The 22,702-nt window shown below is 43.4% G+C and overlaps 3 protein-coding genes and 2 long non-coding RNA genes across 7 annotated transcripts in view; 3 read left to right on the forward strand and 2 right to left on the reverse strand.

Moving 5' to 3' along the window:
* Positions 1-59: 59 nt before the first annotated feature.
* gosr2 (golgi SNAP receptor complex member 2) lies at positions 60-2,241 on the reverse strand. The gene is made up of 6 exons (XM_019875770.1): positions 2,128-2,241; positions 1,988-2,052; positions 1,193-1,301; positions 971-1,103; positions 676-816; positions 60-590 (listed from the first exon to the last, which is right to left on the reverse strand). The coding sequence occupies exons 1-6, from the start codon at positions 2,154-2,156 to the stop codon at positions 429-431; spliced, it is 639 nt and encodes a 212-aa protein (XP_019731329.1). The 5' UTR covers positions 2,157-2,241; the 3' UTR covers positions 60-428.
* A 99-nt stretch (positions 2,242-2,340) lies between these two features.
* On the forward strand, positions 2,341-14,909 carry LOC109519330 (uncharacterized). Of its 3 annotated transcripts, none has more exons than XR_002168920.1 (4): positions 2,341-2,412; positions 3,215-3,297; positions 4,151-4,292; positions 14,829-14,909. It is a non-coding gene; the product is annotated as an uncharacterized LOC109519330 (long non-coding RNA). The 3 variants fall into 3 exon arrangements; XR_002168921.1 differs by lacking the exon at positions 14,829-14,909 and adding an exon at positions 14,696-14,828; XR_002168922.1 differs by lacking the exon at positions 14,829-14,909 and adding an exon at positions 11,575-11,960.
* Positions 9,340-16,324, reverse strand: wnt9b (wingless-type MMTV integration site family, member 9B). The gene is made up of 4 exons (XM_019875763.1): positions 16,155-16,324; positions 14,819-15,072; positions 11,991-12,256; positions 9,340-10,845 (listed from the first exon to the last, which is right to left on the reverse strand). The coding sequence occupies exons 1-4, from the start codon at positions 16,238-16,240 to the stop codon at positions 10,384-10,386; spliced, it is 1,068 nt and encodes a 355-aa protein (XP_019731322.1). The 5' UTR covers positions 16,241-16,324; the 3' UTR covers positions 9,340-10,383.
* On the forward strand, positions 16,236-21,424 carry LOC109519331 (uncharacterized). The gene is made up of 6 exons (XR_002168923.1): positions 16,236-16,325; positions 16,405-16,515; positions 17,561-17,658; positions 17,883-17,998; positions 20,092-20,187; positions 21,142-21,424. It is a non-coding gene; the product is annotated as an uncharacterized LOC109519331 (long non-coding RNA).
* A 406-nt stretch (positions 21,425-21,830) lies between these two features.
* Positions 21,831-22,702, forward strand: part of srcin1a (SRC kinase signaling inhibitor 1a) — a 69,837-nt gene continuing 68,965 nt past the window's right edge. The window contains exon 1 of the mRNA XM_019875777.1: positions 21,831-22,655. Within this exon, the coding sequence (XP_019731336.1) occupies positions 22,634-22,655 (22 nt within the window). The 5' untranslated portion in view covers positions 21,831-22,633. The remainder of the gene's footprint in view (positions 22,656-22,702) is intronic.

Here is a 22,702-nt window from a genome sequence, read left to right on the forward strand (position 1 = left end):
TGGGATGCCTTAAAGCAACCAAAGTAGATTTAGATTTCATTCAAATAAGTCAAGCAAGGAAAGGATACATGTTTTATTTACCAGAATTAAATCACTCACATAGTGAGACTAGAGTCAACTGTAAATCATGACAATGAGCTGTACAATTACAATTGTTTTAACTTTCACCTCTTAATGAGCCGACATCACATTTTAATCCTCTCACCAGCCTTGTAGTTTGCTAATGTTGTATTAAAAAACAAACTTTTAAATAGACATTTCATTTCAGCTTGTATTTCAAAGGAGTGGTCCATTGGTCCATAAGTGGGTAGAATACTGTTGTAAAGGTCCAACAATGAAAACTGCGATGGCACAAGTCATAAAATTTCTGACATCTGAAAAAAATAAAATAAATCCTCAAAAGTGTGTGTGGGTGGGTCTGTCTGGGTTCATCCCAGATATCGTATCACCAGGAACATGAAGATGCACGTGAGCAGCATCCCTCCGATCATGATCCACTTATCCTGGGTGGCTCGCCTCTCGATGAGCCGCATCACCGTGTTGGACAGGCCCAGCATGTTCGCCACGTCCAGCATCTTTTTGTGGGTCCCCTGGTGCCACAAACAGATGACGCAACGTATTATTTCAAACTGTACCACCCACAGATTCACTTCTCGTTACCCCAAAGGCACTCACCTTGAGCGACGACCTTTGATCTCTGAGCCCGTTGAGAATGCTGCTACCGCTGCCCAGCAGGTCGTCCATGCCTCTGTGTGCGTTGTGCAGATTGGTGTTGAGCTGCAGCGTCTCGTCGATGGGGATGGATGTGTCAGCGTCCTGTGGAAATTATGATTATCATTCAAGTTATGGAACAAATTAATTGTTATGGATTTTCAGCTATTAAAGGTGGGTCTGATATATATCCCTGCATTGAACTTGGGGTCTTTTTTTAAAATTTTTTTAATTACAAGTGTCAATGGATGCAACTGACATTGGTGGTGAAGGTCCGGCTCATGAGCTCTTCCCGCTCTCGCTCCTGGGCTTCGTGAGTGTAGCGTCTGTGTTGGAAGTTCTGCAGGGCGGTGCGCAGGTGCTGGACATCATACTTGAGCTGGTCCACACGCCTTTTGGAGTGGGAAGAAAATATATTTTTTTCAATACAGTACGAGTGTTCTTTGTGATTTCTACTCTAAGGTGAGACTCGCCAACTCACAGTTTGGCATTCTGACGGCGGTTCGGGGGCTCCTTGCTGGCCAGGATCTCCAGACGCTCCAAGTGGTTGAAGATCTGCTCGATACGAGCCTGAAGTTCATTCTCTAACACTGAACATTGAGAGAAGACAACCATTATATTACATTAGGAGAAAAATTACAGTGAGAGGTAATATTTAGCCCTGCCCGTAATGCAACTAGACCACTCAAGTTTTGTACACGTTTTGATTAGAGTTGAACAATTTCGAAAAACAATTCAAAATCTATTTCCCATGCTGATTATACGCTGTACAATTTTATCTATTACTGGTATTGTCACTTTAGCCATATCGTACTGAATCAAGTGTTATATTTTTTACTCATAGGTTTTTTTTTAATACTGGTTTTTGTTGGTGGTGCTGGTTGGGGAGAGGGGTGTTGCCAACTTCCCACCATTATCTTTAGAAGAACCCAGCCCTGCAGTTTCCTGTTCCAAACTGATCACCAAGCATACAAAACAATCAAGTACGAGCAGCCATAACAAGAAGTGCGTGCGGAATGGACATTAATTAGCTTAAAGAGGAGTCCCGAAAGGAATGCACGTGTACAAACACACAATTGTTGGTTGTCGCTTACTCTGAGCATATCAAACTGAGGGCTGTTCCCAATATTCTCTATGGAAGGGACAAGATATTCGGAAACACGACACAATAGTGATCAAATAAGCAACTCAAAGACACTACTAGAGACTACAGCTACGGCATAAAAAAAGTACATACAGAGTATTACTTCCTCCAGCAACTGCAATTAATACTCACAGTGAACTGACTGGCGATCTGTTCTTTCCAGGTTGCCCATTAGCGACTGCACCTCCTGGATGTGTCTAAGTAAAAAGTAGAATTTAAGCACTTGGTTAGCTAGCTAGCTAAACAGAAGAAAGCATTTCCAAGTAACTCACTTGTTTGTCTGGTGGTAAAGCGTCTCCATTTTCGACAGCCACTCTCTAAGCTAATCGTTATTATTTGTTTATTTTTACAATTATTTTACAGGTTTATCGCCCCTCGGCGTGGAACTCGGTGACCAATGTTAGCTCTGGGTAGCGCTAGAGGAAAGTACACGTCATCAGCGTTTGTGTACGGAAGTAGCAAAGGCGGAAGTGTTGAGACGTCACGGCAAAGACGGAAATTGAGTGGCCGTGAGCGAACGCGCGGACACCGGCCGCCATCTTGAGAAATTAACTTTGGTAAGCGTTTGAGAGACGGTTGTAGCCATTAAATTGTCTTTTTGTGTTTTATTTGGTTCTCAAATGTGCCTTTGGAATTAAATTGAGGCTACACCACAGATTAAGGTAGCAGGAAAGAATCATTTGACATGTGTCCTCAGGCTATTTTAGCAGTCTAATAAAGATGTGCTATGTTTAAACAGATTAAGTGTCAGGATTTTCCTGCTTGTCTTAATGCTTCATACTTGTTTTAATGCTTTATAAAGGTCAGGTAAGATTACAGCGACAGCACAGTCATGGTGCATTGTGTGAAAGTATCTAAAGATGGGATTTCCCAACCTACATTTCACAACAGGTCCTCAGGTGGAAAATTGATTCCCAAGCCAAAACCGCACTTTAGTCACCTTCGTCCTCATCCTGTTGACTAATTTTAAGGCAAGGTGCTTAATTAGTTCAGTAAAATATATGAACGAGCTGTTACAAGCTCCTCTTCTTTTTTTCCTTCATAATATTTGTTTACCTCATCGGGCACAGCCATCAACAAGTGGAGCCAGACAGATGGTGCTTGACTTGATGGCTGTGTGTATCTCCAGGCTATAAAACTGTCAGAAAATCTGGAGATGCGTTCATGCCACTTCTTGCTCACACTACTTTTTTCCCCTCGGTTGTCATAACACATCCCCCTGCGGCATAGGGAAGCGCCAAATGAAGGCCCCTGTCAACTCATAGCGGTCCACAAAGGAGCATTTACCACTCCACCCACCCCATCTCAAGGTCGCGGGGTTCTTTTCTTTCTTTCGGTCTGTCTTTCTTTATCTTTCAGGCCCTGAGGAAAGGATGAGATGAGCTTACTGCTTCACCTCCACACCTGAGCACCATGGGCACAAGCCACTGTCCAGACTGCAGGTGTGTTCAAGGCATTTCACCGCACAACTCCCTGACCTTACCTCCCCCAAGGTAGCACACTATTGTGTACCTCATGTATTGAGATGCACTGTTTCAAAAAGACTGGCTTACAAGTTTTAGTTTTATGTCATTGGGTGTTACTGGGGGCTAATGAAATTCTAAGACACGCGTCACAAAAAAAGTCAAAGGAAAAGCATCGCACATACAAGATGGAAAGACAGTGATTCTGGAAGCAAATTTGGTACCTGAATAGAAATGGACACTGAACCCTTCACCGTAATGCACTCAAACGATGTAATTTGTCTCATGATGCAATTAAGTAAATAGCTGATAATATCCATCTATCCATTTTCTAATCCGCTTATCTTCACAAGGGTTGCGCATGAGCTGGAGCCTATCCTAGCTGTCTTCGGGCAATAGGTGGGGTACACCCTGAACTGGTTGCCAGCCAGTCGCAGTGCACACATAGACGAACAGCCATCCATGCGCACTGTGAGGCCGACGTGCTAACCAGTTGACCAACGTGCCGCCCCCTTGCTGATCATCATGAATTGTATAATAATGAATGCAAATCCAGAAACAGGCAAAAAAGTCTTCATGTGCTACAGTAATTTTCTCCTGTTATAGTAGATTTAAATGAGTACCAAGTCAAGGGTTAGGAAAGGAAGTTTCCCAGTCATTGTAATAGATCATAACTCAATTACTAGTCACAGGGAGACTGACTGAAGTAAAGAAGACAATTATGCGGGGAACAGGAGGAGGAGAAGAAAAAAAAAAGGCCTTCGGCTCCACAATTTTTGGGATACCACTCATTTTTTTGAAGGCATACTGATCTTCTCATTTCCCCCCCGAGGGAGACCATCAACTCCACTTTGAAGCCACTGTGACGAGACGCTGAATGAGAGCAAAAACGGGGCCTGTCAGAACCTTGCCTAGCCTGGCCCGGGCCGCCTGGAGTTCTGCTGGGAAAATAACCAAAACGGGACTACTTACAAGTGAGTCATGTTCTGATTGAGCTGATCGGCTTTCCCTCCTTCCGACAGAGGCTGAGACCCTCACATCGAGCTGTCAGTCACACACACACACACACACACACACACACACACACACACACACACACACACACACACACACACACACAGCCCTGTGGCTACACTATCTGACACTTGAGAGATGGTTGCTTGATGGCTCAGGCCTTCCCCTCCCTGTATTAACACACACACACACACACACACACACACACACACACACACACACACACACACACACACACACACACACATTCATACTGATGGTCACAATATTAGGCACACTAGATACATGCTCTGTTTTCGTGATTGATCTGTTCCAAAAAGACTGACTGAAACAGAAGAACGCAAACACTCAAGCAGTATTTCTCCTCCGAATTGATGTCATTCGAATGAATCCATTCCAGACACTCAAAAATATTAAGAAAAACTCAATTTTAAAAAGGAAAAACTTTATTTTAACATACATAGCCCAATATGAAATGAAAATCATGGATATAAATTAGATAAATGAACATTAAACATCACCTCTTGACTCTTGATCGCTGATGAAAGGCAGTAAAGCGGGGAGAGTGAGGAAAAGAGGGTATTGTTTGCGAGGGGAAGCTGGCATTTTCATACTTTGCTAAAAGTTCTTGAACTCTAAGGTTTTTCTCCTCTCTTCTTGTGACTTATTGAAACAAGAAAACACTCAAAGTTGTGCATGAGTATTGGATGCTTGGTATGGGGTTAGATTCCAGGAAATGAGTGTGTAAGTCCCGTGGGAAAACGGAGCAAATGTACAAAAACTGGGGAAAAATGTTAGTGGGGGAAAAAAAATCGCTGAAAACCAAATTGTATGAATACCAGGGCATAAAAAAGAGGTTGTACTGCACATAATACCAACCAATACATAAGTGCCTCAACAAAGATAAACATGCTTGTTTTTGATAGTTGAATGCAAACTTTTAGCATCCCAACAACATTCTTGTTAATTCTGGAACATATCGTGTCTCAGTAATGTGCTATGTCGCTAAAGTGTTCTGACGTTCTTCCAATGGTAACTTGCTCACAATTTGTATATAGTACTAACATATAGCAAGATGTCAATAAAAACTTGAGTGCCAAAACCCCTAGAATAGAAGAAATTAAGATTTTAAATCATTCCCTGTAATCATACGCCGCTTCCCATATTTGAATTCCTTTTAATCAAAACAAACATTACACATTTTGCAAACCGCTCTTTGATTTTGCAGCTATACCTAATAAATTGGCCCTACCCAGCCGACAACATCATTGTGTCGCCAACATTCCAGACACAAGGTCTTCCTCTTCCTTTTATCAGTGTGTTTTTCCCCTTCTTGGACAACGTTAATGCCGGGATGTGTTGGTATTGGTTGTAATGGAGGTTTGTGAATATGTGTGTGCGTAGCTCGAGAGGAGTAGCATGGCGCAGGGAGTGAGTTATAAAAGCGCACAGAGGCGTTATCTTGTCCAACGATACCGGCCGTCTTGTTGTTGCTGCTGCAGGTGTGCAAGTGCAGAAGCATGGGAACAACTTCTCCCGGGAGTTCCCTGCCGTGTAGTCATGCAGCATGTGGATGGAAGTGCGAAAACACTCTACAGGGCATCTTTGCCATGGGAAATATAAAAGAATAGACCATTTCCTAATGTTTGTAAAAGTAATCCGATTTTACATGTGCTGAACTGAGGAGGACAAATTGAGTGGAAGTAACCATGATTAGCAGTTTATTTTTAACGACAAAGACACGATATTTAATGTTCAACCTGATGAATGTTAGTGATTCTCTCATATATGTAAATTAATATATATATATATATGTATATATATATATATATATGTGTGTGTATTGTAGACCATATATGTTTGTATGCATGTGTATATAACATCAAACGTACATATACGGTACATAAGAAGTTTTTTTTTTTTTTTTAAAGTGTACCGTGAAATTTAACATAGTGAACGATGATCGCATGATCTACGCTGACGTCTAGAATGCTATTCATCATCACAATGTCATTATTTTTTATTAAGGTGACATTCAGAGCACAGCCTCTCAAAATTATTTTCTGCTTTAATATGTGTAATTTTGTTGTGATTCTTGGGAAGTTATTTTTTTGTGATCTCGTCAGCCACCGTACCTGTTCCACCGCCCCCTCCCTCCTCCCCAAAACACCACCCACCCAGTTACCCTCATTCCCACCCCCCAATAGAGGTATGCACTCAACCTTGTCATGGCCCAAGGCAGTGCATGTTCTTGTTGTGGGTTGAGCAATTGCATTACTCATTCCTAAATTCCTGCCCAATGCCGTATTCTCCGTGTACTGTATCTGTAATTTTCCCCTTTTGTTTTTTCCACCCCTGCTCAAAATGCTCTTCTGTCTTTTTTTATTATTATTATTATTATCATTATTTTGAACCCTTACTCCATCAACGTTTCTGTTTAATTCTCCCGCCATGGTCCCATGGGCCTATGCAGGAGATTAGCACTGATGCTATCAAGCATTTGTCGAGGCGGAAGTCTCGGTCAGGTTTTAGGTGTTTTTTTAGTTTCTCCTTCACCCGAGGCTTTGAGGTTCCGATTACAGATGAGGAACCAACGCTTTGTGTCCTTGAGCCAAAGCGTCGAACAAACCTCTGCACGCCTCGCTGAGCCGCCCCCAAATAAATAAGTCACGTATCAACCACCAAGCGTTGCTACGGCGAGAAAATACACTTTTACAGTATCAAGCAGAACAAGATTAATACTGAATACTAATTTTATCCTTTTAACATTCTAATATCAAGACGCTACTTTTTTCACATGAAAAAGTAGCGTCAGTAAAAACAAAAGCAAAACAAAAAAAATTATTTGAGTCATTGAATAAAAGTATGTACAGTATATGAGAGAAATTTTCCAAACTAATTGAAATAGATTGTGTTGGGTGCCCTTCACTGTCTCCTGGGTGGCAAATGGCGTCTTTGGGCCTAACTTAGCTTAGCCTAGCCGATCTGCGCGCCCTCATTTAGGAACCCAAATACAAACACGCCCTCTCATATGTCACCTGCCCTCCTGCTGAGGTGACCACAGGTGTGCACACACATATGCAAAAACCTGTTTCTGCCTTCACCTGTTTGATGTCAGGCCTGTGTCAAACACACACACACACACACACACACACACACACACACACACACACATTGATATTGCATGGCAAGCCCACATCTAACCACCTCCCACCAACGCTCAGCGCCGCCGCCCTGGGGGCGAGTGCGTGCGAATCCGGCGGTAGACTCCGAAGCCCCCTTCGCTGCGCTCTCTCTACTCGGGCTTGAGAAGGGAAATTAAGGCTTTAGGAGTTCATTATAAAACAACAACAACAAGCAGCATGAGCACAGTGTGGGGGTGGGGGGGGGGGTTGCCTTGCGGGGTCTCTATTTCTCCATCCTCGTTTCCCTCCTTGATGTCTGACAACATAGCAAAAAAAAAATAAATAAATAAATAAATAAAATAATTTCCTTCCTTATCCAGCAGTCACGTCGATTTAAGTTAAATATTGATTTGTGATTTTATAATCCAGCAATCCGGTTATCTATTGTGCCAGTCTGTGAACTTGTTTAACCTCTGGCACCGGCGAGAAGAATGATGCATTTAGGTACTTTCTGATTTTTCAGGGAAATGAATTGTGTCGTGATGAAGTGCTTCAAAGCGATGGGTTGTGTATTGACCTCTTATAATAATACATAACCAATGTGTTTTCATACAGAATGTACTGTATTACAAATTAGGAAGAGATTATATTTGGTAACAGGTAAAGTGAGTGTTCAAACCTTACCTTTAGAATATTATAGGTGTGTAGGTCGCAGGTGTGAAATCATATTTGGTACCATGTTAAGTGGCTGTTCCCCATTTCAGCTTTTCATTTCAATTGCTTTCTCTAGTCGTAATTTAGGGAGCAAGGAACCATATTTGGTAACATAGGGAGTTGAAAATGCAGTTTGAGCCAATCGAAGCGCATCAAATTTGCAAGGGTTGTTGATACAACATTATTATCGTATACAGATTAATTTGGAGAAATCAGTTGTGTTTGGTCTATCTACATTAACAAATATGGTTCTGCGCTCCCTATTGTGCGAATAGAGAACAATTTGTCTCACTTCTGCTCATCACAGCGGGCTGTGGTAGATGTCCGAGGAGTAATTGTGCGTAATCACTCCCTTTAGAGAGCGACATCAAAAGCAGATGCTCATAAAAAAAATAAATAAATAAGAAAACCGTGCGAAGTACATTTGTGATTCACGCTTAATCGCACGTAAACGGCCAGGTCGACCACTCTTATTTGTTTGAAAATGCGACATTGCTCAGCGTTACCATCCTCGATGTGATCGTCATCATTATCATCATCACGTTATGGATGGCACACCTGTCGGGACGTCTCCTGCCAAAATTGCTGCCTCGCTAATGTGCATGTGTGCATGTGTGTGTGTGTGTGTGCGTGTGCGTGTGTGCGTGTGTGTGTGGGCACTCACTGACTTCATTGAAACAGCTTATTGTACAAACATTTGTCCATTTATTTATTTGCTTTAAATAAGAAAGTAAATATACATATATATAAAACAACAACACTTTTGACATGTGGTGATATATATTACCAAGTTCAAAAGACACTTCTTAAACATTTCAGAGAACATTTACTGTATGTCCATGAAAGTCCAACACCACTCATCACTCGGCATCAAAGGTGAGGTAGAGAACTATATGAGCCCTGACGTGAGTTCTATTCAAAAGATCTTTACCTATAAAGTCCTTTTGGGCTCCTTTGACTTGCACACATGGACAATTTGCTTCTTATGGTGGGGGCGCCACACGGCCATTTTCTTTGATTTATTACTGGGAGGGAAAATAGGGAGGCCAATTGTGGAGCCACTTTACAGCGTTTACAGTAAATATGCGGTTAAATTATACTTTAAACAATAACCAATTATTCTCTGGGGCAATTTTTAACTTTAAAGCGGTCGGGGTTTTTTTTTAGGTTTTTTTTTTTTATCCCCACTCTGTTAACCCCCTATAGTTCCCTCTGTAGGCACACATTCATACCACGCAGAGATTTCCATAAACATTTCCATAAGAGCAACCGAAGAGCCAGCGTGGTTTTTTTGGGGCGGGGGGGGAGTCTCATCATCCTGTACATGTACGCAGTGACAAAGTCCTCCAGTGATACTATCAATTCTGTTTTTTTGTTGTCTTTACTGCACATAGCCAGAGCAGCGTAAGTGCTTTAACCCTTAAATTGGCATAACATTTTTTAAAGAAAAGTACAGCAGACATGAAAGACAGACAGGTAGGTTCATTCAGAGCGTAAAGTACAAAAAGCAGCAGTAGTAGATCAGATACATTAAAAAAAAAAAAAAATTACAGTACCTGTTTGAAATGCTCATTGGGAATTTTCAGTGCATCCGGCACAATGGAAAAATATGTGCAGAGTGGCGTGAAAATCTAAAAATCAAGGGTGCCATTTCATGTCACAAACCAATCGAAACAAATGCTTTCACTCGACATAGAATGAAGAAACAACATCAAATGCTGGGTCTCCTCCATTGTTGTTTAAAGTGGGGCGGCTTGCACTGTGTCGTCAATCTTTTCGCGTAGGTAACGCAATATCCACCGCCGCACCATCCAGACTGCACTTTCCACATTGGATTTTCTGTTCCAAATTGCAGTGAGACGACTTGAACCGAATTGTACCACCTCTGCGAAATGGGTCTAAGTTGTGCGTTTTCACCCAAATTGCTGGACTCTTAATTGCCCTTGCCCTGGCAGTGTAATATAGCCATGGAAATGGATGATATGAATTGTTGAGAGTGATAAATCTGAAAATGTTAGGGCGTTAATTGGCAAACACGATCAGTCTATCCCGCGCAAAGATCTGCGAGGGCATGTTCCAAAGTGCGCCTCGGCAGAATACATTTGTTTTTTTCATTGGCCGTCAAAGTTCGGCCATGTTTATATATGGCCGGTGTGATAAGTTTCTGCCACATTCCCAGGACATCTCAGTGTTCCACAGGATCCCGAGAGCCCTATGTGCTCTTGCAGGTGTAAACCTCCTCCTCACGGACACACGTCTGGCACTCAACATGGCAACACCAGCGCACCTGGCAGTTACAGGAAAGGCTGGTGAGGCGCATGGCCGTGTTGTAGCCACGGCCGCAACACAGGTTCTGGCAGCTGGTGTCCTTGGCGCATGAGCGCCCACCCGTGCCTGCTGAATAGCGCGAGGGCCGGCAAAAGCTGGGCGACTCCTCCAGGTAGACCAGGTCGGTGGTGCGCGGGCTGTGGCTGTGGCGACGCGGTCCCGCCAGCTCGCTCTCGCCGGTGGCCACGTTGGTGACGCTGAGAACTCGCATGGCTACGTCGTAGCGGTACTTGAGCAGCCGGCCCGTGTCGTGGAATGGGGACAGCTGCTTCCAGCAAGTCCGTACGGCGCAAGAGCCGGAAACCCCATGACACTTGCAGGTGGTCTTGAGGCCGCTCTTTACCGCCTTGGACAGGCAGACCAAGAAGGAGGGGGGAGAGGGGGAAAAAAAAACAGGGAGACGTCAGTTCCCCTGGCTTTGATTCATTACCTGGCCTCTTATCTGGGCGGTCTATCTCCACGGAGGCGGACGGTTTCCTGAAGGCGGTCGGCTGCACCTTTTCAGAATGTTTCTGCTCGGCTCGTTGGAAACTCTAACTATAATGGATCGAGGGCAACTGTCGTATTTCATTTAGCTCACATCTCTCAATCGGACAGCTCGGGTTCTGTTACGACTAGTACCGTCTGCCTTACACGTCTCGTTCCTCACACCCGAGGCATGGCGGGACCCAGGGTGCAAATGCTGGAATCTCTCCGCCTCTCTTTCTCGCCGACTCTCGCAACCAACTTCAACCAACTGGCGTCCAAAAACTAGAACTTAAGAGGTTACCTCTGATTTGTTTGCGCCATCACTCAGCCATCTACCTTGGCGAGGGCCAGAGACAGGTCAGATAGCACAGAGGGTTAGTCCGACAGGCCTCAGGGTATTTTGGGGTTGAAAAGTTCTGCTTAGGTCCTCCCTGTGCAGGTATGAAACCCTCAGGGGGCTTCTGAGTACTATTACTGAGAGATGAGTGGGTGGCTGGAAGGCCATGCTTTCTTGTCAGACCTCACATTGGTGTAAAGTCAGGAAAACAGTGAACCCAGATAAGTTAGCTGCCATTACTTCTTCCTGTTTTTTTGTTTTGGTTTCTAGGGTGAAAGCCCCCCGGGCGTTTCTTGTCTACCTCAGAGCGCCACAGTGGTGGTTACCAACATTAGCAGGGATTTATGGTGAGTGCAGTGATTTAGTACGAGGAGAAAAAAAATGGTTGCTCGTATATTAAAAAAAGAGGCCGCGGTTGTAATCGCGCCCTGTGCGATATAAGACCTTTAATTTGTAGTCGGCCCGCACAGCAAGCTTCATCATGTCTGGGAACACCTGGCTCTGACTCTCATCTTTCTAACCTAAAACCAAGTCTAGTACCCTCTCACGGTGCAGGTAGATAAAACTCATTCAGTACCAGCCAATTCTGGGCCAAGTCTGAAAAGACGTTTAAAACCGTCTTTGGGAGTGAATGAGTTAAGAGCAAAACATTGCTTTTTTTTGGGGGGGGGGCACCGTGTACTCACCCGAATTCCCACATTGACATTGTGGGCGTCCACCTGAGCTCTCAAGTCCTTGCTGACCCTCTTCTGGCTCAGGAACCGCTTGAGGAACTTGGTGCTGTACTTGAGGTTGTCGCCGCACACCCCCCACTGCCACGCTTCCCGGTGCTGGATGCCGGGCGAGTCGTCGCAGGTGCAGCGCTCCATGCGGCCCGAGCTGCATGCCTTGGCGAGGGCGTGGGTCAGCGCCGCCGACGAAACCGCCAGGAGAAAGGCTGTCTCTTTAAAGGCTGCAACCAAACAGAGTGAAAAGGTTCAGAGGAGATTTTACACTTGGGGCAAGTCAGACGGTGCGACACCATATCCAGCAGAGAGGGCTGCGGTTGGGAAAAAAAATGTCGATCCGGAGTAAATGTTCTTGCCGACTCTCTAATCAAATTCAGTGAACACAGCCATTGTTCTTTGGTTGCCGTTGGTACCGACATACAGCCAACGATGATCAGCGAACTGGTTTTACAGTGGCGTTGTGCAACAAAAGAACACATGCTCAATCACCCCTCTACTTAATGTTTTTTTTTTTTTTTTTTTTTTTAAATTGAAAAATGTACTTAATTTTTGACTGCCCATGACTAATAGTTTTTTGTTGGTTTTTGTTTCCGGTGCAAATAACTCTAAAGAATAACTTTTAAAGATTTGTTGTTTCCTAGACCTCACACCAATGGATTAAAAAAAATAACCAGCAAAATACTAATTGGAAGAGTGTCTCACAATTCCAAACAAAATGTTCTGCAATGTTGTCAAATCCACCGGTCTCTGTTATCAGCCGTGTTTGGAAAATAGTGGAAACAAGCAGTGCAAACACACCGGAATGATTCGACTAGATGAGGGGAGAAGAATTTTTTTTTTTTGAATTTGCATTGTTTAGCTTGTTAGACTTGCATCTATGTGAAAACAAACAAAAAACCCCAACAAACAAAAACAATGCCTAAATCAAAACAGTATGTATGAGTAATGGACAGCCAAACAGTGAGTGAATTTTGGAACTTCGTGATCGACTCTTCTTGTCGTTTTCGACTGCGTGAGGCAGCAGCAGAGCCAAGTTGCCACATGAGTTGCATAGTAACCGGCCTCGGAAATGTTTTAACGGCTATATTCTGCCTCGCAGCAAGTCACAGCGCAAACATAATCTTACTAAAAATCCATTCGGTTGTGTTGATCTCTTTTGCTGAGCCTGCCAGCCAGCAATTTTTTAAAATTAAACGTGGACTTTTTGTCGTTAAAATACAACTGTGTTCATGTGATCTGTAGGGGTAGAATGCTCCGTGTTTTCAGATTTTTTCCATACGGGACCTTCATTTTAAGGAGCATTCAGGATTAGGTCAGGGTCAGGAAGTATACCGTAACTGTCTTGTAAACAATACACAATACTACACATCTTTATTTATATCGTGCTTTCATAGCAGCTGCAACTGTAACAAAGCGCTTTGCAGAAATACAGTGCAGCTCATCCTGTGGCTAGCAGATGTTGTCGATAAGCTATATGCTTTCGGCAGTAAGTCAAACTTGCCAGTTTCTCAGCCACCCGGGATCTGTGAAGGCAATGCTAGGCGCTAAGCTAACGTGCATCGGCTGCAAGGGACGAGCTCTTCTAAGATAGTAGAGCTCGCCTTCATACTGGCAGATAAACCAGATTTAGTCCAAGTATGTTCCGAAAGGAGCTCTAACTAATTAAGCATGTAAAATGCATTGACTGTGCTTTAGCGAAAAGAAAAGATTTAAGATTTGGTTTGTTTTATCTTTGATTTACTGGAGACTTTACTGCTAGCAGTTTTGTAGTTTGTGTTTTGTTCCTTTGCGGTACCGATTGTGAATCAAATCTTCAAAACCAACAAATAAATTCAAAATGCTTTTGGCCATGACACACTCCGAAAAGCCCAAATGCCCTTGAATAAGCTTAGTAAGCCCAAATGTTGACAAAGCGTTCGCTGTGTTGTCATGTCAGCGTGTCATCCTCCTCTCGCCCCTCTCCTCCGTGTCACACTCTGTTATTTACGTCGCCCCCGAGCTATCAGCCCGGCATGTCTATTTTGATCCAATTAATTATTATTTTGACTAGGACGCAGCCTTTTCCCACATGAAAGCGGGCAATTGCGCCACCCTTTTCCTCTGGGAATCGGGAGCTTTTCCTGGCAGATAAAAATAGCCACACGAGGTTTCAGAAGTCTCCGCCACCGCTACCGCTGCCATTTGTTGGCATCCTCACTCCCTCATTACTTCCTTTGCTGACCTCTTCATCTAACCCACATGTTGATATGCAGATGTACCAGTACCGTTTCATGCAGGCTTCAACTTGCAGCTGCAAGAACGTTTTCTTTTTGACTCCGAGCGATTACTGATTGATCGGTTAACCGTAAAATAGGAGAGAGTTGACTGAAATGTACTACATCATACTGCCAAAGTCGTGTAAACACACAAAATGGATCAATACCTTTCCAAGTGTATGTAGAATTTGAGAAGTGACATATCACAGTCTTTTAATCGTGGTTCTTAGGATTTTGCAACAAATGGATTGGCTTTCTGGTGGTATAAACATGCCCCAAAACTCACCAATATTATTGCAAAGCACGATTCAAATCGGTTTTCGTTACACCACCTGGTACTTAATACTTTGGCCCACCAAGCATGTCTGAATTGTTGCGCGAGTGGCTAATTTATTCTGTCCTCTTCAGATGTCTGTCTGTCTCTGTGAGTGATGGGGAGAAGAGATACCGTAACGTTCTCCCGAGGTCACAGGTTCGAAACCCCCTCACCCGCACTAACCTTGCTAACCCCCACCCGCTCCCGGGTCCTACCTCTCTTCAGGAGACTCCCCCGGCCATCCAGGCTGCAGTTCCAGCGCTCGTTGCGGAACTGGTAGCGGCACTCGAGCAAGCTGAGGCGCACGGACTCGCGCAGCGTCTCGGCCAGGCCGGGTTCACGTCGACACAGCCTCTTCTGCCGCCGAGACAGCACCATCTGCTCGCACTGCTTCAGGTGGGCCTTGCCCGTCGCCGGCTCGTTGGAGAGGTGGCCCGGCAGGAAGACCAGGGGCTCCCGCCCTGTCAGTCTAGACGTGGACACAAAGAGACAATAAAAATAAATTAAAATAAAATACCCACACACATTAAAAGCTGAACTACCTTCACTGGTATGTTTGCACAAATATTTTAATATATTAACAAATGATCATACAGTCACTTAATATGAAGAAAATGTAAAAAACGTTCAGTTTACAAATAAAAGTGATTATAAAATCGTTTTTTATCACAGTATACTTTTTGAATCATTATAGTAAACTAAAAGTTAAATGTTTTCATAATAAAGTTATAGAAGCATAGTATTACACTATTAAGGTAGCCTATACCGATTTTAATCAGTGGGATTAAATTAAATGTTTTAGTATAATAAAAAAGCTTAATTTTAGAATGTATTATACAAATTTGAATTAGTGTCAAAGAGATGAAATATTTTCATTTAAAAAGCTATGAAAATTATACTGATCAGAGTTACTGTGATTGATATGATAACATATTTCAAAATCTTATTTTAATCTGATCTGAATCTAGTCAGTATAAAATTAAGTTTAAATAATTTTATAATTTCAGTTTTCATGTACTCAGATATCTTAAAGTATTTTGTTTATGCATTATTTTATCAAAAAATAAAAATAGCTAAAACTTTTTGGATTATATATTATAGGATGTATACATTATTAAAATGTTTTCAAATTAAAAAAAACTAAACTATGTTGAATATTCAATTTTATAATACATACCGTAAATGCAGCATATATTAAGTATTTCTTTTTAAATGTAAACTTGTAAAAAGTACACTTCCAACAAGCTATTTAATTGACTTCAGAATCCGTTCAGTTCATTTTTTTAACCAATTCACAACAGAAGTTATCTCTTCACCCAGAATAAAACTAGAATTGAAAATAAGCCCAGCTCTCAAGCAACAACAGAATAGATTTACGAGACAGCACATTATAAGATAAAGTTGAACGCACCAAATTATAACGCGGCAGCACCAAAACTATATCGAACAACCAAAACAGCAACAACAAAGTGCCAAATAACCACAACTCCGTATGCACAACTAACACGTGCGTTTATCCTTTGCAAGCACCGCGCGAAAAGCTTTGCTGACCCAAAGTAAGCTGCGCCGTGCGACAGGAGGATGCAGAGTGCAACGAGGCGCAGTAGGCAGGCGGTCCGCGGGAGCCTGGAGCGCATGCTGCCGGCTCGGTTCTGCTCTTCATCGCGCTGATTCTGCCCAAGGAGAAAGTCCGAGCAGCGTTGGCCGGCGCGCCTCTTTAAGGTGGGAGGGGGGTGAGGGAGGAGGGTTGATGGGTGACGTCTAGTTCCTCAACTGGAGTCTCTCTCTACTTCTTTATTAGGTGAGGTGCCCTCCCACAGTGAGCGCCACCCAGGTGGATGCAGCTGCGAGGGGAGCTCGTTTACCTGCGCACCGCCATCACCTCCGCGAAAACCAAAAAAAAAACATCACGGTGAGCCGTGCGATTAAAGTGCATTCATAAAAGTGGAAAGCATCGTTTTGAGGATCATTTGTCGTACGTTTTAAGACATGGTACCAATCTTCAGGAATAATGGAAAGTGTGCATTTTTTTTTTTGTAGTTGTATTTTTACATTCAAGGTTTATGTTAATATGAAAACAATTTGTGTCTTTCACAATACCCAAGACGTGGCCATGTAGATGAAAATCAATTCAGGGAAATTGCTCCATCCAGTGGTTTGAAAACGCATTTTAGTTCTGTGACTCACTGGCCAGAACATTAGGTACACTTGCACAATGTACGTCAGTGCGATGCGGAATATTTTGGACTAGAAATGGATTTAAGATTGTATTGAATCCAAGTGTAAACGACATGAACTTTTTAATGTTTGTGAACAAAACAGTTGGGTCTCCGGAGTGGCTGCCCACCCACCAGGCATTATTATGCTCTCAACATGATGTCTTAAATAGCACACTGGTGTTGCAGATGAAGACGTTTGTGGTCGTTACATTTACACAAAGTGTTCACTGCCACCTTTGATTACATTCAAACAGTTTGTTTAATTTATAAAAAAAAAAAATACATGTTTAATTGTGTGCGCCACAAATGACCTTTGTCAGTCATCGTTGTGCGAGCATGATTCCTCTCTAGTAAGCCCCTATTTCAATGGCATCAATCTATTGATGCAAATATCGCAGATGTCAACTCCATCAATAGATTGATGCCGTTGAAATAGGGGAGGGTAAAAATATTGATCAGTTGATGTGTTGCAAACATGCCAATTCAATGTAGATTTAGCAAATCCTCTGCATCAATTTGGCCAGTGGGGGGCGCCTAGCGTATGGTTTGTGTTGTATGAACCAAGGCTGCAAAGCAAGCATTGGCATGAAGCTAGCGCCTTCTGCTTTTCAATCAGACCTTGAGGTTCGATTAGGAATCCTTTTAGATGGGGGGCTGCGATTGGCCACATTTGCGCAAATTTCCTCCACTTCTGATGGAGTAAATTTGCTCAGAGCTCGCACTTGTGTCTCTGTGCAGCCCAGTCCCAAATGGGGCAAGGCCCGGTACCGGTCCGCGGACTGGTGGTTGGGGACCACTGCTCTAGAGGACAGACAACCTCAACAGTTCTCGTTTAAGTAGACTTTCTTTTGTCAATTTATTTTATTAAGAACACCAAATTTAATGTGATGAATATGTATTTATGCAACTCTGCTGACTCATCATTGTTAGACAAAAATACATTTACACATGTCCACTGTACATATTGTATACTTACTGTACACATGGATGCCACCCCCCTCACCGCCCTTCCTTCCCGCAGACCACTCACCCGCCTTCTCTCGCTCCGTCTGCATTTCAGGTGGCCAATCCTCCAAAGAGTTGTTACCTTGGAAACGGCACCCTATGTATTTATAGAGAGCCACACTGCAAAAGGAGAGCAGCGGCCAGAGTGCTTCTGAGGGCCCTTTTCTGCAGGTACAGTGATAGGCCTCTCTAAAACATGGTAACTGTCGGAGAACATCTGTGGTATGCATTAAACCGGATCAATTTTACCATAGAAGAGAGCGGGAATTATTCCGATAAGATATGCAGCGTCATACTCGGCTTCTCTCGCGTGACCTTTTGGAGGGAACTTTCTGTGAGATGTCACAAATATTAATTTCACAGCACATTACCAACTGTCTTTGGAGCCAAGAGCAGTCATTTCTGCCAATGGAAACGCACTGTTCGCAACATTAGGCACACTGGTTCATCACACATGAAAGCTGCATTAAATATTGAAAGACAATCATGCACATTTTTCCCAATAATGGGGCAACCAAAATAGGATAATTGCTCCTGCCCACTGTGTCGTATGAAATCATTAACAGCGTCAATCAAAATTGAGCATTATTATTTTTTGCAAAGGCAGAACTTTTCATACATATAGCCATATGCATCCATCCATCCATCCATCCATCCATCCATCCATCCATCCAAGTGTATTTTCCCTTCCCTACATCTGCCCTTGCTGGCTTCCAGAGTCAGTCCATCACCCTGTGCAAAGGAAGCCCAGTACGATTGTTCGCCGTCGGATCAATATTTCAAAATCAATCTGCGGATACTGACAATGAATTATTTAGGGTGGTGAGTGACCGAGTGACGGTGAAACAACACAAGAGCTGGTGAGCTTCTGTATAACGTGCATGGTGACTTGCATTTGTTTGGCTTGCCGAAAGCACAGAAGGTGCTCAGCGCCGTGCCTGTCCTTACACCCACACATGCATGTGTATACACACACACACACACACACACACACACACACACACACACACACACACACACACACACACACCACGCACACCATGCACACACCATGTGAAGTCAGTGAGTCCACAAGTGGCAGTATCACATTACAAAGGCAAGTCATCTCCAGCAGCTCACGTAGCCATGGTAACACAGGCCTTACCAGGTGATTGGCACGATATGGCTGAAGTATATTCACGAAGTAAAAGCCGCTTTAGTTGTCGCTAAATGCACGGCTTGGTTTATTGCTCAGTTAATGTCTGTTTTGACTTCTTATCTCCTCAGAGAGGTTGGAACTACTCTAACACACAGACTCTCTCTCTCTCTCTCTCTCTCTCTCTCTCTCTCTCTCTCTCTCTGTCTCTCTCAATCTCTCTCTCTCTCACACACACACACACACACACACACACACACACACACGGAAAAGAAAAACAAACGTACACCTACAGCGGGAGCAACATTACAGCATGCAATTTCATGAGTTATATGATCTAAAGTGCATACTGGGAAATAAAATCAGTCTTTTAATGGCCACCATACAATACGCACCATTTAAGAGCGACATGTGAAGAGCATTGTTTGAGTGTGATCAGAATTGTGTGTGACATTCAATTTATTGTATGGTCATGTTTTAGTTATTTATTTGTATTGGAAGAATAAAATAGCCAGGATACCCATGCATGGGACATTTTAAGTTTGGTAGCACCGGGAGCTTATTTGGCTGTATCTGGAATGGAGCCACAAATTGTGGGAGTTGGAATGCATTTGTTGCGATTTTCACTTTCAATAATGTATCGGTACAGTCCTATTAAAAGAAAAAAAAATGCAATCCGGCGTCCTTCACTGTGCGTATTTGGCCTAATTATTCTTTTTAAAGGCCCAAAGCGCTGTGTATGCCTAGCTGATTATTATTTATTTCAGATTATTTGCAATAAGACTTAAAATACAGCTTCACAAGAGCACTACATAAAGCTGTGTGCTTGGTGTCTGCTGACTTTACATCCCGTGAAATGGACCAATAAAAAATGCCTCAGCTGGGGAGTAAACAAACCAAAGGTGAGAAATACAGGAATGTTTTGTTCTTGTTAGCCACTTAATTATGAAGTTAATCATGTTTTATCACAGAGAAATGCTCATTGCTGTGCTGTATTTGCTCATGACCCACGGGAATGCTCGCGAGATGCGCCCTTAAGGGCTTTTTGCTGCTAATTTATGCCGGATAACTCCCAAGTTAAACACAAGTCAGTGAATGCAACAATTTCATGCAAGAACTGTCATTGCAGGGATATTTTGCCGTGGCCTACTTTTTGGTGGACAGTCCCTGCTGACTGGCAGGAAGGAGGGTGCCTATGGCGCAGCTGGACGTGCTGGACAAACTGGTATGTGTTGTGTAATTGATGCGCACCGTGAGCATCCATTATTCATCCCTTCTCGTCATGAATAGGCTCGCATCCGCTTTTATCTTTGCATCTCCTGACATTTTACTCTGCCTTGGTTGTCGTCTATTACCGTCCGTCGTATGGACTCGTACGCGGCAAACAAGCAAAATAGGTGTCGTTCATTTACAATTTATTGTTATTTGCCAGTGGCTTCACATCATTTGACACTTGTTGCGCATAGCCTCACCGTGTGTTTAAAAAAAGAATGACAATGCAGGTAGACAAATATGCAGATTTGAATAAGTCTGATGTGATGTGGGATATTTGTAAGATGGCTTGGCCCCCCATTTCTGTGTCAGTGCCTATATACAGAACCCAGTGAGGTGAGATATTTTAGTGACTGTGTTTATCATATCTCATCTCTCATCTTTCCTCAGTGGCATGAATAGAAATGCTATTAATCCGTTCCAGCATCCCCCTGAAAAAGAGAAAGAAACATCACTTAAAGAAAAAAACATAACAATGAAATACAATGTAAAGAATTAAACAAAGTATGCATGATTTAATTCTGCAATTCATTGTGCTGGCGCAACAGTGGACGACTGGTTAGCACGTCCGCCGCAAAGTGCAGAGGTCGTGGGTTCAAATCCGACTGATGGATGGATGGATGGAATTCATTGTGCTGCTCCTTCTAGCATGCCCGGCTTGGCCACCAGGAGGCAGTATAATACTTTACAGTCATGCAGCTACAAACAAAGAATAGACTTCATGTAATCCTACTGTTAAGAGACTCAATAAAATGCTTTAATAGTGAGTCATGTTTTAATCATTGGCAATGCTAACCATTTAGATGTCAGTGCTGTTTTGCTTTGTTAAACCCTTTATCATAAGGCACAACAATGTTATTTTAAATTAACAATGTATAATTCTCTTTTTTTGTGTGTGTAATGTCAGCTTCAACTTCAGCTTCCAATCTACTGCTAAGTGAATTAGATGACAACAGCGCACATAGTGAGTGTTGGGTGTTTAACTTGTCACCCACGTCCCACCTTCCTGGCATTCATCAGTGATGCAGGTAGACCCTGATATCACCTGTAAAGGCATAAAAATTATTTTGAGTCATTTTGTTTTATTCAAATTGCTGATGTAGCATTGCGACGCTCGGATTATATTGAGCAATAATACCCGTTTGATTGCTTGCAAACACACACCCACGCACGCACACACACACACACACACACACACACACACACACACACACACACACACACACACACATCGCCATGCACTGGTTGCCATGCCGATTCTGTGCCACATTGCCTTGGGTACCTCGGCATAGCCTCATTATTAGTTGGTGTTGTCACTCAAGGGATATTTCAAGCATTTGATCTGTTTTCCTTCCTTAAGCCCCAATCATCTTCAACGGTGGTCCTTCCTTAACCCCAGATAGATATATACAGTAGTGACAGTACATGGATAAAGTAAATGTCGTTGCTGTCGGGCGCAAACCTTGTATTTCCAAATATGATCAATGTATATTTTTTTCATAAATTGATACAGGGGCGTTGATATGGAGGGGGTGAAATTGTGACCACTATCTAAGCTCCCCAAGCTTCTTGGAGGTCATAAACCGGTTGTAAAGTACAGTATTTTTTTCCATAGGTTTAATAGCTGTCAGCACCTCCCATCCCCGTCAAACAAGGTGCCAGGGATGCCCCTCTGTGCTATGATCTAATGCGGGGGTCAGCAACCTTTTTGAAACTTCGTGATAATTATTTATGGGGATTTTGGTGTCACGCCCCTGCCCGCTGTAAACATCATTTTTGTTCTACCTATCCACCACGGCTTTAAGCTCAATGACCGGCGTGTATTGGCACCCAATATAGTGGCGCCTGTGTCTTTAAGAGAGAAAGTATAAAATTTAATGTGGAAGTGGAGGAGAGCCAGTGAGAGAGGAACGTGTGAATTTATCAACATTTGTGCTTCCTTTCGCAAGCTGTGTGCCGAGGCTCCGTGCACCGGCATGCGCCCTCTCCCAAGGCTTCTGAAGAGCACATCCTCTCTCTCTCTCTCTCTCTCTCTCTCTCTCTCTCTCTCTCTCTCTCTCTCTCTCTCTCTCTCTTCCTCCCATCTCCCCCTACCTCCCACCAGGGCGCTCCCTTACACACACCCATACACACACTTACACATTCACATTCACACACACACACAAACACACACCGCCGGCGGGGAGCGCCGGCGCTGGACCGCGGCCATCTCGCCACAGGGAAAGGAGTCCGAGCGAGGGCGAAGGGACAAAAGGGAAACAAAGCGGGAGTGGAGCGAGTGGAAGCCGGAGCCTGGCGCGAGGCGCAGGAGCGACCTTTACGTGGAGTGAAAAAGGAGGCGGGAACAAGGAAAGGGGAAAGGCGATCACTGTCACGGCTGCAGTGTTCCTTGACGCAGCATGGGCAATGCACCATCCCAAGGCATGTCAAACCCTTTTCTTTTTAGATGATGTGTGTGTGTGTGTGTG

This window comes from Hippocampus comes, unplaced genomic scaffold (assembly GCF_001891065.2).
Source record: "Hippocampus comes isolate QL1 unplaced genomic scaffold, H_comes_QL1_v1.1 scaffold93, whole genome shotgun sequence".
In the NCBI taxonomy this organism is placed as follows: Eukaryota; Metazoa; Chordata; class Actinopteri; order Syngnathiformes; family Syngnathidae; genus Hippocampus; species Hippocampus comes.

What these genes read in the sequence shown, in the direction of transcription:
- gosr2 (XM_019875770.1), bottom strand. Translation starts at nt 2,156, where the DNA reads ATGGAGACGCTTTACCACCAGACAAACAA. An exon ending in CTTTACCACCAGACAAACAA is followed by an intron (nt 2,053 to 2,127) that starts GTGAGTTACTTG and finishes CTTTTTACTTAG; the next exon opens with ACACATCCAGGAGGTGCAGT. An exon ending in AGATCGCCAGTCAGTTCACT is followed by an intron (nt 1,302 to 1,987) that starts GTGAGTATTAAT and finishes CTCAATGTTCAG; the next exon opens with TGTTAGAGAATGAACTTCAG.
- wnt9b (XM_019875763.1), bottom strand. Translation starts at nt 16,240, where the DNA reads ATGCGCTCCAGGCTCCCGCGGACCGCCTGCCTACTGCGCCTCGTTGCA. An exon ending in CACGGCGCAGCTTACTTTGG is followed by an intron (nt 15,073 to 16,154) that starts GTCAGCAAAGCT and finishes GTCCACGTCTAG; the next exon opens with ACTGACAGGGCGGGAGCCCC. An exon ending in ATGTCAATGTGGGAATTCGG is followed by an intron (nt 10,846 to 11,990) that starts GTGAGTACACGG and finishes TGCCTGTCCAAG; the next exon opens with GCGGTAAAGAGCGGCCTCAA.